This window comes from Papaver somniferum, chromosome 5 (assembly GCF_003573695.1).
Source record: "Papaver somniferum cultivar HN1 chromosome 5, ASM357369v1, whole genome shotgun sequence".
NCBI lineage: Eukaryota > Viridiplantae > Streptophyta > Magnoliopsida > Ranunculales > Papaveraceae > Papaver > Papaver somniferum.
Genome location: NC_039362.1, coordinates 150,170,046 through 150,188,964, shown reverse-complemented (window position 1 = coordinate 150,188,964; position 18,919 = coordinate 150,170,046). Strand labels below are relative to the sequence as shown.

The following is an 18,919-nucleotide window of genomic DNA, read 5'->3' as shown; positions in this document are numbered from 1 at the left end:
AAAGGCACTCAGAAAATTAACTATTTATACCCCAAAATTATTATTTGCACCCCAGGGATAGGTGCTAAATGGACTCTAGACAGAGATAGGGGAGACCATCTTTTTCCAAAATTTGGATTTTGAAATTGGCAGGAAAAATTGGCGTAAACTAGAAGAATTAGGGTTGGAGATTTGGACGAGTTTAAGGAGATTCAATTGTTGATTTTCATGGGATGACTTGTTATGAATATATAATGCTGGTATGGGTGTTTTACTAGGATGAAATTGGCTAGATAATCGGGCCTTGTTGGTTATTGGGCCTTGTTGAGCATATGCGAGTAGGGGGGAAAAGTTGCGGTTTGGACTACTAAATCAAGGAAACTTGATCCCGATAAGTTTTTAAACCCTAAAAAGAGGGGATACCCTAGGGCCAAATATTGAAAGCTACATAAAAAGACATTTAAGGCTCAAACAAGAGATTAACTACCATTAGAGAGAAGAGATACACTCCATATTCAGTATTCTAGGGTTTACCCCTTTGGGGGGGGAACCATTTTTCTTATTCTTATTGTTTTGTATATTTTTCATTAGTTTAAGTAAACTGTTTCTTGGTACACGTTCAAGTTCTCTTTTATCACTCATGTTCTACCTTTGATGCATCCATGTATTATTGAAGATTTGATATATACTGAGTGAACACATATTCATATCTAAAGGTAAACTAGTTTGGAGATGCGGAATAGTATATAGACCCGGTTATAAAGCAGGATATATAGTGTGATTATTGATCACATCCAAAACCTTCATGTAGTTTCATGTAGAAGCTTGACCAATGTTAAATATAAACCGATGTTAAATATAATATTCGTAATACTTCTGTTGCATTTGATTAGACTAATTCAAAGAACCTAACGCTCTTTGAGGATTAAACTTAATAGCACGTTGTTTTAGGTTGTTCACTGAGCAGTACATGTTCATCAGTATGGTATGTGATGACAAAAAAAAATTACCGATATATGCTCTCTATCGGGTGCTCTAGCAATATTGATATAAAGATAAAATTGATGATGCTTTTAGTCGATTAAGGTGCATGATTGGTGATGAAAGATGAAACACCTGACCAATAATTTCTCATATTGATCTCAATATTTATTATTTATTTATTCATTTTTATTTTATAATTAGTTTAGTTTAATTACTCAACATTCCCTCTTTGGTTACAAAAGGAGTTGAAAACAAATAACAATTACACAGCTCCTCGTGAGAACGATCCTTACCACTGCTATAATACTTGCTAATGTTAGTGGGAAATATCATGAGTAATTTTTTGCACTTACGAGATGTATCATCATCCTGCTCCCAAAATTAGTGCTCTAGTTCCTGAAAAATTAGGTTAAAGAATTCTCTGCGATAAACATGTATCTTAACATATGTTAAGTAAACTACCATATTCGAGGTACACATATGTGAAATAGGTGGTTAACTATTTGTTTAGTCGATAATGACAAAGCTAGTTGTTTTAATGGGCTCCTAAAGTAACCTACCCACCAGTAGTGATCTGTTTCAAATCGTTCTCTAAGGTATGCTGGAAAAATAAGTATTTCACTGTTAATTACAAATACCCAGTGGTTCTTCTGTTTTTTGTTTAACAAATTTCACGACCCTACATTGGTTCTTCTGTTACTGTTTGTACGGTTTTTTCATTTCTCGTGTGTAACTTAGCTTTAGCTAGTTTTACGAGTTTTCCTTTTGTTTTCGGTTCATCCATCATAGCTTCTATCGACGTTTTGATACAAACTGTATGCTCTATGTTAATAATATATTTAGTTATGATTTTCATCATGGGATTATTTATATTTCCCTTGATATTGATCCATGAATTCAAAATAGATTCACTACCCTTTGTGACCTTGGAAATATACTCTATGCTCTATGTTAATAATATATTTAGTTATGATTTTCATCATGGGATTATTTATATTTCCCTTGATATTGATCCATGAATTCAAAATAGATTCACTACCCTTTGTGACCTTGGAAATATACTCTGGGAAGTAAAACCTAACTTTTATGATCTATTTCTAACTTATTCATTTGGTTTCATGTTTAATCTTTGTGTTTGTATTGTTTAGCGATTATCTGATATCTTAGTTTGTTCATATGCTTAATAATTTCAGGTTATTGTCAAGGTCTGTGTAATACGTTGATTTCTGAGGATATTCAAAATAATTTTACACGATGCACACTTACGTACAACTAGAGTATGGTACATGATCAAAGAATTAACTAAATAACATGTCCAATGTTGAATATTTTGTTGTTATGCAACGTTAGGTGTTGTAATACGATCTTTCATGCACACTGATTTTATTTTATTTTTGGTGAAGTGTTATTTCTTTTGTGGAGTGTTTCGTTTTTACAACAATCTCTTGAAATCTTGGATCCACCCCTGACCACAATATTAAAGCCTAGAGGCTGCAATTACTTTTTGTTCAGGACTATGTTTTCAAATTCGTCGTGCATCATACTGATAATTAAATTTAGGTTGCATCTGACAAAGCTCTGTGGTAAAGCAAGTCTCATCACATTCAGAATCGAAGATGGAAACCTTGATTAAAGTACGCACATATGTGAATAAAATAATCTTGCATCAGCTTCTGGTGGTAAAATGCTTGCCTTCGAAACATATATCTTATTGTCAATACTAATTTTGGCTCTGGAAGGGTAGAATATTTTTCCTAAATGAAATTTCAACATCAGTTGTCTATCCTTGTCTGACGCATCATCCAATTAGTGCAACATCGACTATACTTTAGCTATTGTTCATGATACCAATCGATATTCATTTTCATCTCTCCTTATCATAAGAATTAAAATTAGAAAAAAAAATTGAATTAGAAATCGAATTGAGAGAATTCAAAATTTTATTTTTGGAAAACACAACAATGTAAAGATTGATTTTTGCAAAGAAATCTGAATCAACTAAGGGAGTAACTTGGGATCACTAAAAAATAACTGGGGATATAGTCGTCAGCGGCAATGATTCTTCTGCTGGGCATTTGTTTTTTATTTTTCTTTTTTCCTTTTTCCTTTGTCGCTTTTATCATAATAGCCTCTCAAAAACTAAACTTTGAGGCAGTTCAAGTGTGATGGGAAAATGAGCAGATTTGCCCATTTCCACCCATAATAGGACTGCCAAACCAAGGAAATTGACGGTAAAGGCTCAAATATAAGAGTTTGCCAATCCCATCTCAAACTAAACCGAGAGTCTCAACAAGAGATGGTCATTTTAATAAAGGACGATCGTCCAATACATTGTCGTGCCTCATCTAATGTGGAGACGAGTCACGTCTCATCCCAAAGTGAGGCGTTTGATTATTTAAGATGATAACGTCTATTTTCATCCAACGGGCACAATCTCATTCCCTATAAAATTCAATCAATTCCAACTCCAAAATCACACCTTATTCACCCAGACTCTCTTATAATTTCTCTTCCATTTCTAGATAATCTCACTCTCATTAATACCAACGCCTCCCAGAGTTCGTGGTCGTAAATATACTCAAGAAAGGGATTTAGCTCTTCTTATAGATTATGTTTTTAAAACAAGATATGGTCACCAAAATATGTTGGTTATTAGTGTTTGACATAATATTTATGCAACGTTTGTAGAAGAAACGGGAAACCTGATGGGGTGTGATGCTCAAGGGTTATCACATCGCTTTGGAATAATAAATCCTGATGTCAATCAATTACTAGGATCAGTAGTTCAACTTAACCTCAATATAATGAATAGTAAAACTGAAGCTGAATTGATACAAAGAAATCTAGCGACATGGCAGTCAACTAATGGAAAATATTTCGCTTACAAAGCTTGTTTTAGCATCCTTAGACAACTTCACAGGTACAACCTAAGGTTGTCAATGGGTTCGGGTACTCCCGGGTACCACTGGACCCGATCTTGTTTATAAAAGTTGGTCTGGTTCCTAAATTTGTGGACCCATAACCGAACTTATTAAAAATCCTGGGTACAAGTCGGTTCCGGGTACTTCTGGGTATTAAGAAAACCATTAAAAAAATTTCAAAAACTAAATATCTTTTTCTTTTTGGATTGTATCTAAATTATTTTTATAAAAACCAATTATTATTTCTTTATTAATGTATTGAATAAAGATTAAATGTAAAAAATAATGGAAAAAAAAACAAAGCTCAAAATAACAAAATACTTATAATTTTACTAACAAGATGAACAAAAGAATGAACAACCATGTACCTGATGGGAATTGCCCGTTAGGATCCTTAAGATTCGGGTCAAATCGAGTAATTATCCGCTGGGTCCTATGTTATTAATGAGTCCAACTTTGTGAGTCGGAATCGGACTCGAATCTATCGGATTTGGTTCCGGGTAATGGGTACCAATTGACAGCCCTACTACCGCCTGGATTCTCCACCAAGAGACCGATAAATGATGACGTTAACGAACGAGTTTTACGATTCAATTTTTATTGAATGATAAATTAGTTCTAAAGTTTGCTTTAATCAAAATAGTTTGCTTTAAAAAAAGAAAGTTCTAATTAATTACGATCACAATGATGCAAATAAATTTTTTTATTAATTAAAATAACAAAACATAACACCAAACTAAGACATAAAACACATAGGATACAAAACTAAAACATAAAACTAAAACGAGTTTCGGTGACTTTCGACTCACACTGAGACGATCGGTCTAGTCTGAGGCAGCAACAGATAGTCCCATCTTATGACTCTAATTCCACTCCCTATAAATTCAATCAATTTCAACTCAAAAATCACGCCTTCTACACTTACAAATGCTTATAATTTTACCTAAATACTAATCTTTCATTCTCAAAAAAATGTCTGTCAAAGTTCGTCGTCATAAATATACCCAAGAAGACGACTTAGCTATTTTAAAACCTATGTTTTTCATGCTCAAGGAAATGTTATAGGTGGTCAAGCCATGTAGCGCATGTCATTTTTCAAAATCTTTTTCACAATGTTCATTTCTGCAACCGGGAACCCCGGAAGCCGAGATGCTCATGGATTGTATGTTCGTTTACAAGCAGTTAATCATGTAGTCACGCAATTTCTTGCTCAGGTAAGGAAACTAATCGAAAGGCTTCTAACGGTGTAACTGAAAATGAAGTGATCCAAATAACTCTAGATGTATGTGAGGAAACTAACTGCAAACCTTTTCTTTATGAAGCTTGTTTCAACATCTGTAAAGATCATTCAGTTTAGTTGTTTTAATCCAGTGTAGTTTGATGTTATTGTTATAATTATGAAATCAAGTTACTTTATATAGAAAATGTAATACGTTTCGGTTAAAATGGAAGTGCAGATGTAAATGTAATAAGTTTCGCTTAAAATGGAAGTATAATTTAAGGTCTAAATATTTTCATTAATTAATAATGATGTCACTTCTTTTACAAGATATAAACTTAGACAATAGTAATCTAGTACAAGAACTTAAATAATGATTTCAGTAAAAATTTAGTACAATCTTTGGCCTCCTGGTTATCTTCATTTGACTATCTTCCATTCGATGCACTCGTGAACTGTTATGTTTTTCCTTTGTTTTTGTACTTTTGGTTTTTAACTTTTAAAACTTGAGCTCTTCTTTGATTTTTAGCAGGACAATTTCCTTAATTATCTTCTAATTGCACCACTGTTTCCCTTTCACTATTTTCATTTTTTTTTAAATAACACATATCTTATTTATAACAGCTTCAAGTTTCGTTTCACAAAAAAATTTAATAGGTTTGTGAGACTTTTTAATTAAGAAATCTAAAATACTAGAATGAAAATTTGAAGGATTTTTAAGGGAGAAAATTCAAGAAAAGACTGAATTTTGGTGTAAGCTTTAGTGTTTGTATGAATGTGTTATTTATAAAAGGATAAATTATAACTGTTGGAAATAACCGTTCATGTTGCATTAAAGGACGACTGACTCAATGTAAACCATCCCCCACTCAAGTCGAGACGAGTAGCGTCACAGTTTGAAAGGACTGTCCTTATCTGATATGGTCGGTTTATTTTGGCACTGTGAACCTTTTCCCATTATCGTAAGCTGAATTTGCTTACCCAGGTGGATGCGCAAATCTATTCAGCTTCCCACTTCCATTGGGTTTGCCATGACAGACTAGGAACTGCCTCAGGCTTTCTGAGACATTTCAATTAAGAAAATCTAAAATGCGAGTATAAAATTTTGAAGAATTTTTAGTGGATAAAATTCAAGAAAAAAATTGAATTTTTCGGTGTAAGTTCTAGTATTTGAATGAGTGTGTTATTTATAGAGGGAAAATTCTACCTGTTGGAAATAACCCTAATCATTCAATTCAGTGACGCCTAGCTCTTGTCTTCACCAAATCAAGATGAAAACATCATTCCTCTGGGATCGGGCGACGGAGATCTAGAAGATTCAATTGAAAAAAATTTACCCCCGAAGAGGCGAACCAAGATCACAGTCAATACCCAAAGCCGGCTTTTTGCATCACCTCTCTGACTCCTCCGCATCTGCTAATCCGAGTAACTCAAGCGGTGAAAGGATGATAACTCCAAATGGCAATGCATACTTTTCAATGTCGTTCTCGGATTCTGACATTTCTCCTTTTAGTTCAATGGGTTCTAATGATTTCTTAAACGCCAGTAAAAATGAATTTCAAAATGAAAATGTTTTTAACCAATATGGGAACTTTTCAATGATTCTAAACCAAGAGACTGCAATTCCCATTAATGAAAGGATTGAACAACTTCAGATCCAGGCTGCCGAAAAAGGGAAACAGAAAGCCCAGATATATAATCAACCTCTTGCTTCTTCTTTATTACATTTAATCTTAAAGCTCTTAACCTCTAAAAAAATTTACATCCTTCCTAGAATACATCTTGTGTGAATTTACTAGATTTTTTCCTTATTTTTCTTAATTTTGTCCTGTGATTGGTTGGATAGTTAGACTAGTTCTCCTTAAATTTGGGATACAAATCTTAATCAAAGTCTGCTTTGTGAAGCAGCACTAAGAACATCGGTACTAGGGCGTGGAGCTTAGAATTATCAGGAAAGATTAAGTTCTCTCAGATTCTTGGCTTCTTTTCACACCAAAGCCTGCTTAGTAAAGTAACATCTTTTCATCCAGAATTTGGGTTTTGACCCTGTGAGAGTCTGGCTTCCTTATAAATTGTTACTTTATTTGTCTCTTTCTAGCTTTCTAAGTCTGCTTGGTGCAGCATTGTCAAGAACACAATCTCTAGGGTGTTATTTCTTCCTATTCCTGTCTTCTGCCTTGTTTCATTATAAAGACCATGAAGATTTTGGCATGGAACACACAGGGATGTGGTCAGAAAAAAAACTTCTCAACACTTAAGAACTTTACTAGAATTAGAGAAACCTGACATTCTAATTCTTTCTGAAACTAAGTCTAAGAGATGCTTAATGAGAAATGTTCGAAATACCCACATTGTTGATCCAGTAGGAATTGTTGGAGGGCTAGCAATTGCTTGGGTAGATGGGTTTCACTTTGAGGTGGTTCAGTGGAACCAACATATTATTAATATCATAATTAAAAACAACCTCAATACTAGAGAATGGCTATTAACCTGCTTTTATGGTGCACCTAAGCATGAGCATAAACTAGAAATTATGGGATATGTAAAAGAGATAGCACATAAAGTTAACGTTAACAAAATGCCATGGCTAGTAATAGGAGACATCAACATTATTTTTAATAGTGATGAAAAGGAAGGAGGATTTCCTTTTGACAGGAAAAAAGTAGAACCTATACTAAATCTCATCAATAGAACATGATTAGAAGACCTAGGATTCAAAGGTAACATATTTACTTGGAGCAATAAAAGAAAAGGGGCAGGAAACATCAAACAGAGACTAGATAGAGCTTTAGGCAATGCTGAATGGAACCTAGAATTTCAGGAAGCTAGTTTAGAAAATTTAGTTGCAATAGGTTCTGACCATGGACCTATCTGTCTAACTATTAATACTAGTAATGAAGGTCATTGTCATACCTTCAAGTTTTACGATACTTGGCTTAAGGAACCAACTTGCGTAGAAGTAATTAGGAAATATTGGAATAACAATAATTCATCCCTAGCTGAAGCTTTACTTCAGAATAATTCAACTCTGGAAGGAAATTTGAGTGAATGGAAAAAAATGTTTTTGGGAAACCTAATAAAAAAATAAATTTTTTCTTAAAACAGATAGACAATATTTCAGCTAAGCCTATAGATAATACTAACACAAAACTCTTAGATATAATATTACTAGAATTAGAGGCCTTATATGATACTCAAGAAGAGATTGCAAGACAACAATCTAGGAATAATACAATTGCTCTAGGGGAAAGAAACACAATTTTTTTTCATGTTACTACTTTGAAAAGACAAAAAAGAAATAATATTGATTGCATACAAGATAAAAATGACAAGGTAGTTTCTGATAGACAAGGCATAGAAGAAGTATTAACTTCTTATTTCTCTGATATCTTCACCGAAACATCAACTAACTTAGATAATGAATTTTTTAAACATGTGGAACCCTGCATTTCAGTAGAAGAAAACACTGCTTTAATTGTTTTTCCAAGTCCTGAGAAATTTGGGATGTAGTCAAAAAACTGAAATCTAATAAAGCGTCAGGGCCTGATGGGTTCCCTGTGAGCTTCTTTAAACACAACTGGGAAATAGTTGGACCTTAGATAATTGCAGTAGTTCATGACTTCTTTAGGACTGGAAAATTACATCAGGATCTAAATCAAACCTTTCTCTTATTGATACCTAAAAATCAAGAACCCTAAAACTCCTGAAGGCTTCAGACCTATTGGTCTCTGCAACACTCCTTATAAGGTCATAGCCAAATTACTAGCTAATATATTCAAAAAAACTCTAGAAAAAATAATATCACTTCTTCAGTCTGCTTTCCTTTCTTCAAGACAAATATCAAACAACATCATTGTTGCTCATGAGATTGTCCACTCAATGAAAAAAAGTAGGAAAAAAAACAGGAAACATAAGAGCTAAAATAGATATGTCTAAGGCTTTCGACGGAGTGAACTAGAATTTTTTGGTTAAAACTCTTTAATCTTTTGGATTCTCAGAACATTGGTGTAATTTAATTTTTCAATGCATTTCAACCACATCTATCTCTGTTCTCCTGAATGGTAGCCCTTGTAAAGAATTTAAACCCTCTGGGGGAACTAGGCAGGGAGATCCTTTATCTCCCTACTTATTCATCATTTGCATGGAAGTCTTCTCTAGGTTACTTTGTCACTTAGAAACAACAAAAAAAGTCCCACATATCAAACTAACTCCTAAATCCCCACCTATCTCACACTTATTTTTTGCAGATGATCTTCTGTTATTCACAAAGGCGGATTTAGGTAGTTGTAAGAAACTTTTAGAAGCCATTAATTTATTTAGTATTTCTTCTGGTCAAGTTATAAATTTTAACAAATCAGGTTTGTTTTTTAGTAAAAAGGTTCACAGTAAACATCAAGGTATCATTTGCAGAATGATGAAAATTAAAAGAATCAATATTAAAGATACTTATCTAGGAGTCCCTCTTTTTGTAGATAGATCTAAACTGAAGTCATTTGACATCATTATAGAAAAAAATGGAACATAGAGTCAAAAATTGGCTAGCAAAAGTCCTTTCTCAGTCTAGCAAAATTTTCCTAAATAAGTCTATTCTGTCCAGTATGCCCATCTTCAGTATGGGTTGTTTTGTTCAGCCTAAGAAAATTACTAAGAGAATCAACGACATACAAATGGATTTCTGGTGGGGGAAAAACACAAATTCAAAAGGAATTTATATTAAGGCTTTTGATTTTCTATGTAAACCTATAAATCAGGGTGGTCTAGGCTTCAAAGAGGCAAATAAGGTTAACCAAGCAATGATAAGCAGGATTGCTTGGAGGTTAATTAGTAGCCCAGATGAACTTTGGGCTAAAATTCTGAAAGGAATATACTTTAAGAAAAATGGCGCTCTTCATTCTAAGAAGAGATCTTCAGCTTCTTGGATTTGGAAATGCATTCTACAAGGCATAGAACACATAAAAAAGTACTCTATTTGGGAAGTAGGGAATGGTTTCTCTATAAACATTTGGAATGACAAATGGTTACCCAATAGAGGACAAACACTAGCAAACTGCATTACATATATTCCCAATATAACACTCGTGTCTGATTTGATAAATCAAGACACTAAGAAGTGGAATGAACCTCTACTACTTTCTCTTTTTGATAGAAGCTTAGTATCTGAAATCATGAATATAAGATTATATTGTTCAGCTGATGGCAGGTTGAAAAAGGACAGATTAAGATGACTTCTAACCAGGAATGGTGACTTTTCTGTAAAATCTTTGTATGCTAAGTTGTTAAATCCATTGGGATCAATCTCACATGAGACTAAAAGCTTTTGGAGAGGTGTATGGAACATGGACACTTCTCAAAGGATTAAGTTGTTTACTTGGAAGTGCCTTCAAGACAGTTTACCAACAAGACAAAAATTAGGGACACATCTGGATGTAGAAACTCAATGCATATTCTGTAAACAGGCTATAGAATCAACTTATCATCTGTTCTTCGAATGTGAGTATGCAACAGCAGTCTGGAACCTAGCCCCAATGGCTATGCAGGGAGTAATTTCTAACTCTACTAATGCATCATTTTTGGAGCAATACAATGTTGGCTGCATGGAGATACCAATTCCATTTCAATGGCATTAGCTGCAACCAAATGTTGGTTCATTTGGAAAGAGAGATGCCTAAGAGTGTTTGAGAAAAAGAACGAACACCTGAACAACTTGCAGTAAACATTTCTCGTCACTTCACTTACTGGCACCCTCACAGTAGCAGCATTAACTTACATAAACACAGAAAAAATACTGCAAAAAATATACACTGGATCTTCCCTAGTAGAGACATCATTAAACTGAATTGCGATGCTTCTTGGGTGTCCAAAAATATAATGCAGGATTTGGCTTTGTGTTGCGTAATTGGCTAGGTACAAGAAAGGGAGCAGGAATGGGCATCTTCAGAACATCAACAGCAGAAGAAGCAGAAGCTTTAGCTCTTCTGTACAGAACAAGATGGGCCATAGAAAACAACCTGCAAAATCTGGTCATTGAAGGTGATAATCAAGCAACTATAAATTATCTACAAGGAAAAGAAGTTTCAGTACAATGATAATGTCTAGCAATCTTGGAAGAAGTCAAAGTTTCAGCTGCAAAACTAGTTTATTTTCTGGGTTTCCATCATGTAGACAGGCGCACAAACAAAGTAGCTGATTTATTGGCTAAAAGGGGAAGAAAAGAAGATCTATCTGAATGTTGGTTAAATTCTGTACCTAGTTTTTTAATTTCTTCAATAGCTTTCGACTCTGTCAAAGCTCAGAACGTCTGTAACTTAAACTCTATTGTAAACTTTTCAGACGATGTTAATTCTGCAGATTCAGTCATCGGAGGAGCAAATCAAACTGATTTGATCTCCAATGAGTCTGAATCAATGGATTAACCCTCTGCCTTTGGTAATCTACTCTATTTCCAAAAAAAAAAAGTGACGCTTAGCTCAATATGAACCATACCGCGGCTCAAGTTAAGACGAGTAGCGTCACAGTTTGAGACGACGGTTGTACAGGAAGCATTTTCCTCACCATCTAAAACTGAATTTACCACCCAGGTGATGCTCAAATCTGTTCACTTGCCCACTTCCACTGGATTTGGCCTGACAGAATAGGGACTGCCCAAGGCTTTGAAATTATAACTTGGAAACTCGCAACAAAAAGACTCATCACGAGGTTGCAAAAACAAAATAACACTCCTAGACTGAATCATCATTCGTTCGGTTAAAAAAAAAACAACAACATCATACTAGTAAACTACTTTATAGTTGTCTTTGAGTATTTAAAAGCAATACATTGTTGTCTTTTACTATGTTGTATTCTGTACACACACTATTCTTTTTAGGAATTTTCTACAGAGGGCGAAGAAGAAAGAAAGAAACAATGGTGGAATGACTGTAGACAGAGAGAATAATATTCTATGTATTTTTTTAGGGGGTAAAATGGGTCCGACAAAATTGCTGTCAACAGAAAAAACTTTATCTAGTAAAGCTCTTTCACTTAAAATTTCAGAAATCAAATTCTTTATTTTTATTTCATTTTCACTAAAAATAAGGGTTTTGAAAGAAAGAAATGCATAAGAAAAAGAACCACAAAAACCAGCGAAGCATTTTTTTCATTTCTAATAATTTCTTCTTCTTCTTCTTTTCTCTACTCAATCAAAGTGTTCTTACCATGATGATGATGATAAGCTAATAATGTTACTTGGATTTGTGAAGTTTGAGAAGAAGAAGATCTCTTCAGTTGGGTGATTTTGGAGAGTTTGAGTGAATTTTTTCGGGTCTTCTTCTTCACTATGGAAATGGGTAAGTTCTGAACTCTTTCGTTTTTGTTTATCTTCAGAAATTTTAAGTATGTTGTTTTAGTTTTGATGTGGGTTTTAGCTAAAAGGAACAAAATTTAAGGGTATATGGTAGGTCTAGATCTTTAAATTTGTGAATTTATTTCATGTAATTTATAGAATTGATGCAAAACGTTCTCGATTTCTACTGAAATTTTATAATAAATGTGGGAGCTTTCTCTGTCTGTGTCTTTCTGCCTGAAGAAGTTTTGAGTTAAGTACTAACATTAGGCCATAAAAGATAACCTATACCCATTTATTGTGTTTGATGTACTCCATTGATGGCAAATTACTTGAGCTGATTTCTGGAATTAAATTTTTATGTGCCATTCCCACCCAACATTCTGTATGTGCTTTTTGCCATCATTATATCCTCTTATTAAATAAGTCCTTTATACTCTACTGTTTAGACTAATGCCAGACAACCCAATATACAGAATGAACACAGTGTAACAAAGCATTGCGGTTCCTACTCCATTTTGATTGCCAGGTCAATTTGAATGACCGTTCGAGTTAGGTTCAAACACTTCAAATTTATTGCAGAGTAACCTCCATTTCCTTGCTACAAGTTTAACCCTTTGGTGTTGCTGCAAACTTGCAATTGATACTTTCTATACTATAAAAGAATCATTTTACGGATCAAAAAATAAAATAAAATTGATACTTTCTATGCTGAGACCCTATTTATGAACAACACCATATCCGCTTTCTGTTGATCTATAGAATTGTTATTGTTAGTTGAGATCCCATTATTGTGTTTACATAGAAGTGAATTGTCACCTACAAACTAGTTTTGAGGCACTGCTCATTGTTAGTTGATGACAACTCTCTTGCCTTCTTTGTAACATCACATCAGAAGTCATAAAATTTAAATTCCCTGGTTAGTTCCATGTTTTTTCCTTGTAACACTTGCAGTTGCAGGTGTTCTTTCATTGTACATGAAATTCTATTTTCCTTGATAAATCATTAGTTGTCAACCTGGATGTCATTCGTTTGTGACTATACCCTGACTGCTGATTTTTTTATTTTGATGCATGGTCTTTTGGTCCATTTGCGGCCGGTTATGTCAAGTTTGGTTTCCATGTTAAGTCTATGACGTTTTTCTAGTTGAATTTCAGAGTGCTAAGTACTAGTTTTCAAGTGGAAATAATAGTGTCCTGCAGGTAAGTATCAATTTTACGGGGCTTACTAGTGCTCTTAACTGAGTCACAAAAATCATTTCCTCTTCCAAGCTGAAGAATTAGTCAGTCTTGAATGAGTAAGAAACCTTAGAATGTCTTGGATGTCCAACATCGTATCAGTTTCAAGTTAAAATCATCTTCGATAGTCCTTTTTTTTTCCTCATAGAGAGTAGCAGCAAGTATCATCAGTGCGGGTCTTTCATTGTTTCATTACTAGACGCGTGATATGGCTTTTTCTTTTTATTTACTTGAAAAAAAAGAAAAGGGAAATGCAAAAACTTATTAGTCCCAAAAAGGTAGTGCAATGAAAGAAGCCAAGATGGTATTAATAAATTAAGAAAGAAAATGAAAAGGGTCTCTTAGTTTGATGGGTGTATAGCTCGCTAGAAGGAAATGCTAATTCTGCATGTGACATAAGCATCTTAAACCTTTTGCATGAAGGGAATTACAGTCTTAGAGACAATTGAATAATGTAAGATACATCAGTCTCAGATTATATTATGATACAGTTCTCTTAGGTGAACGACACCAATTTGATTCTAGAAATACTAGCAAAAACACATAGACGAACCCAATTCAGACGCTTGAACTTGCTAATTTGGCCCAATTTCTGACAACTCCCAATTGTTACAATATTAACACCACTTGCCAATCAAGAAAAGAAAACTAAGATGCTTAAACATAAGTGATGTGTAGTTAGAGGAAAGTCTGCCTTGGTTGATGGTTTTCAATGCTTATTATATTTGTTCAGATGCGATAGTTTATTCCAGGTAAGGCTGAGGCTTGAGGGAAGAACCATAGAATATTATGCTAGAAATACTAGCAAAAAACATATAGAGAGACTCATTTTACCCTCTTGCACTTGCTAAGTTCGCCCAAATTGCTGACAACTCCCAATTGGGACAATATTAGCACAACTTGCCAATCAAGAAAAGAAATATACGATGCTTGAACCTAAGTGGTGTTTAGGTAGAGGAAAGTCTGCTTTGGTTGATGGTCATATGATGTTGCCTTTCCCTTTTCTGATATCAAGCTTCTGACAAGCAGCAGTCAGTTTCAATACTTTTACAGTTTACTGTATCCGTTCAGATGCTGATAGTTTATTTCAGGTGAGGCCGAGGCCTGAGGGAAGTACCATAGAATATTCGATTCTGTCAGTGAATTGCGAGTAATATTTATTTCTCTAAGATGCAAATTTTTTAGGTGTTTTTTATTTTTTCTCCAACAAACAAGCTTTCTCCTCCCAATTATGTTTTATTTGTTCTGAGTCTTAGATATTTTATTAGTCCACTTATTTGTCAAGTATTCTTGCACCATTAGTTATTGAAAAATGTGTACACTCCCAAAGTATTAACTATCAAGTCTTGATTACTTTAAACTCTCAAAATGATGGGTATTGATTTCTGACCAGTCGTGTTTCAGGTTTCCATCAAAGGGATTTGGACTCAATTGAAGGACAAAGTCTGGATGGCAGCTTTAGGAGGTCTAGATCTGGTTTGTATTTCAACCTGGATAGTCATTAAACTTGTTAACATCCTCTTTGGAATTATTATTGGAGTTTTTTATTATTATGACCTGGACTTTGATATATATTTTCCTCTTGCATATGCTGTACACAGTTTAATTGATGACTGCTTTTATTGGGATCTAAGCCATTTATAGTAAATAAAAAATCATTGCTGCATTAATGGGCTTCTCAACTGCTAACATAAATGAATTAACCTTAAGGTTTTAGTGCATCAGCATAAGTTAGTAACACTTGCCTTACTTCTTCTACGATGACTCAATGGTCTCAGACAAGACACGGTAATTATTTTAAAAAAGAAGAAGCAGGAAATGGGACTTTGGTAGTTTATTTTCCTTGAATAATTATTCTTCATGATTCATTGTTTTATCAAGAAAAGAAAGTAAGAACTTGTGACCAAAAGTAAAAAGACATGCTTCGGAAGAAAAAAAATAAAAAGTAAAAAATAAAAAGGTAAGAAGACAAGTCGAAAGGAGAAAGAGGGCTAGGTGATATGATGATAAAAGACACAACTATAGCTAGAAAGGAAGATAAGACCAATTAGGGAAGGAAAACAATTCTGTAACTGTTGAATGTAAATCTCTGTAGGAGAGGGAAATACATTAAGTCAATCGTCTGTACGTGTTAGGGCAAGCAAAGACATGCAGATGACCCCATCTTAGCAAGTTAGCTTTTGATTGCACGGCACCACTGTGCATTATTTTCCCACTGATTTTTGGTGCCGTTTTCTATAAGATAACTCCAGGCCCAGTCTACTTCCAATATCAACTTTGAACAGAAGCCCTTGAAGTTAAAGTACTCAAGTGCATTGGTTTTAATTATCTCTATTTTGTTGAATAAGTTGCCTTATGTTCTACATGAGTCAGTGTGGAAGGTGAATGAGAAGTATTATCTGTCCCACCTATAGGCCCTGGCACAATAATACAATACGTTAAATTAATCATCAGAAATGCAATTTTAGTTCTGTACGCCAATTTTTTATTAGGGTAAATATTGGTAAGGTGCTAGAACCAGATTTTGACTTCGAACTAATTTTATGTAGTTCTGTCATTGATATTCTCTTACTAACTATGCATTTTTTTCTTCTTGATATTCCTCAAATTATCTGTGTAACTCTCTTGTTTGATTTTTGTTCATTTAAGACATAGAAAATAATTAAATAAGCATGATGGTCTCATTCCTTTAATGAACACTATTTGATGTAGGTATATCTCCTGATAGATTGTCCGGGGTTTCAACTTCGAGCAATTACATTCATACATCAAGAAGAGTGTTCAAGGGACTTAAAGAATACTCAAAGAAACTTATTGATATTGAGCCATTTTCGCATGGTATAGAAGACTGGATTTTGGAGAAAACCAGTACAAGTTCTGCTGAGAGAATGCTGCCTTTCAAATCTCCTTTTCTGATTGATGAAGTGCGAAAACTCGATTATGCTCTAGAAGGGGTCTTATTCCAGCAGCTTTTTCGTATGCCTTATTCCCTATATGCTAGTAATGATCTGAAAGAGGATGAGTATCTTGCTCTAGAAGATTTCCTTAGAGCAACTGTAGATGGCCTTTGGCATACATTTTGGCAACAAGATGGACCTGTCCCATTTTTTGTATCCTGTCCCAGACATCCTGGCTCCAAATTCTACACAGTGGAGAGGGCAATAATGAGGGGAAGACTAGGACAGCTCTCCGGAGCAGCATTGGTTTGTAAAACTGGAAGCGAATCACATGCTCGGTGGGATCAAGTTGTGGAATTTGCGTTATTTAAACATGATATTGCAGGGGGAAACGAGATAGGGTTTTCTGCAGCTACACTTTCCGAAGCTCTCTTTTACGGCTTCCATCTACTTCTCGCCAGGAGTTTAAGTAAATATAACACTGCCGGTGGTGATTCAGTCAATCTTTTAGTTCTCGATTCAAAATTTGGAGGAGTAATCAAATTTGGGGGTGATTTAAGCAAACTTGAATATAATTCAAACGACCCATACCATTCTGTTGTTGAATGGGTCAAACTCCATGCAGACATAAGCATTTCTCCCGTGGACCGAATATGGAACAAACTAGGAAATGCGAATTGGGGAGACTTGGGAACTCTGCAACTGCTTTTAGCAACATACTACTCCATTGCTCAGTGGAAAGGACCACCAAAGAAATCAATTTCTGCATTAGCTGCGGATCACAGCCTTCGACTACAGAGACGTAGGATAGAGTGCCGCTTCAATGAGAACGATAATGGGTTGCTCCCTTTACTAAAGGCTAGCCAGAGCCAGAGACAGGAAGAGATTGTTGAACTTGAGCCTGAAGAGGATTCGTCTTTCAGAAAACAATTGTCTAACTTGAAATTTAATCCAGGTGACATGATGGTGCTTGAGGATCAACTAGGGCAGCAAGGATTTCAGATACAGGATACACTTCTAGGAGGAAATTGTTTATCATACAGTGCTGTTTCTTTGGAGGACACGAGCGAGTTATTAACTGTATATATTGGTTCCCATCCATCTAGGCTTGAGCCATCTTGGGAAGACATGAGTTTATGGTATCAAGTACAGAGACAAACTAAAGTATTAAACATTTTGAAAGGAATCCCAAGCAAGTTTCTGCCTGAAATTGTTGCCTCGGGTAGAATTTTACATTCTGGTCCTTGTAAGAAGCAAAGTCCAGGTGGTCGATGTGATCATCCTTGGTGTGGGACCCCAATTCTCGTTACACGCCCAGTTGGAGAGCCATTATCAGCCATAATTTCTCGCAGTGGTCCATTTTCTCCTGAGGATGCTCTTCGATGCTGTAGAGATTGTTTATCAGCTTTAAGAAGTGCCTCCATGGCTAATATTCAGCACGGGGATATCTGTCCCGAAAACATAATCCGTGTTATTGATACCCATTTAGGAAGAAATAGGGTCATGTATGTTCCTATCTCATGGGGTCGAGCAGTTCTCGAAGATAGAGATAGCCCGGCAGTGAACCTACAATTTTCTTCAACTCACGCACTACAGCAAGGTAAACTATATCCAGCTTCAGATGCCGAAAGCCTTGTTTACCTTCTTTATTTCATCTGTGGGGGGTCAATGCAACAGCAAGATTCTATCGAGTCAGCATTGCAGTGGAGAGAGAAATGTTGGGCAAGACGTTTGATACAGCAGCAACTGGGCGAGGTTTCTGCCCTCTTGAAAGCATTTGCTGACTATGTCGACAGTCTTTGTGGGACCCCCTACCCTGTGGATTATGATATTTGGTTGAAAAGATTGAATAGAGTAATTGATGGTTCAACTGATCGAGGTAAATTAGCTGAAGTTGTAGCAACAATGAGAGTAGAGGATGTTGCAGAGTCCTCAGGTACTTCGGGAGCTGGTACTTCTTTATCATGCTGACAAGGCAAGATCTTTTTATCCTATTTTTGCAATTTCCACGGCATGTATTCTTAGTTGTGTCTGTTATTATATTTTAAAATGTTAGTTTGCCATCTCTATGATTCTTTCATATCTGCATTTCCTTTTGATTTCCAAGCATTAATCTGAACATGGGTGAGTTGAAATTTCCCCACTATGAAAAGTTACCAGTATCCTCTTGTGCCTCGGTTTCTTTTCTATTTTTTCCAAGGCTTTTTATTGATGCGAAGTGGAACCCTTTTTCATATAATGTTATACTAGAAAGAGCTTGGAATTCATGTACACCAGTATAATCCATTTCTTCTATGATGCATGCCCGCGGCGAAGCCGCCTGGGGGCGTAGGTGTCAGTTGCTATCTGAGACATGGTTT

The 18,919-nt window shown here is 35.1% G+C and overlaps 1 protein-coding gene across 2 annotated transcripts; it reads left to right on the top strand.

Moving 5' to 3' along the window:
* Window positions 1-11,964: 11,964 nt before the first annotated feature.
* LOC113283184 lies at window positions 11,965-18,830 on the top strand. Of its 2 annotated transcripts, XM_026532360.1 has the most exons (4): window positions 11,965-12,108; window positions 12,342-12,428; window positions 15,067-15,138; window positions 16,375-18,830. In XM_026532360.1, exons 2-4 carry the CDS (start codon window positions 12,419-12,421, stop codon window positions 18,528-18,530), a joined length of 2,238 nt encoding a protein of 745 aa, XP_026388145.1. In that variant the 5' UTR covers window positions 11,965-12,108; window positions 12,342-12,418; the 3' UTR covers window positions 18,531-18,830. The 2 variants fall into 2 exon arrangements, with proteins under 2 accessions (XP_026388145.1, XP_026388144.1); XM_026532359.1 differs by lacking the exon at window positions 11,965-12,108 and having other exon boundaries at window positions 12,150-12,428.
* Window positions 18,831-18,919: the final 89 nt, after the last annotated feature.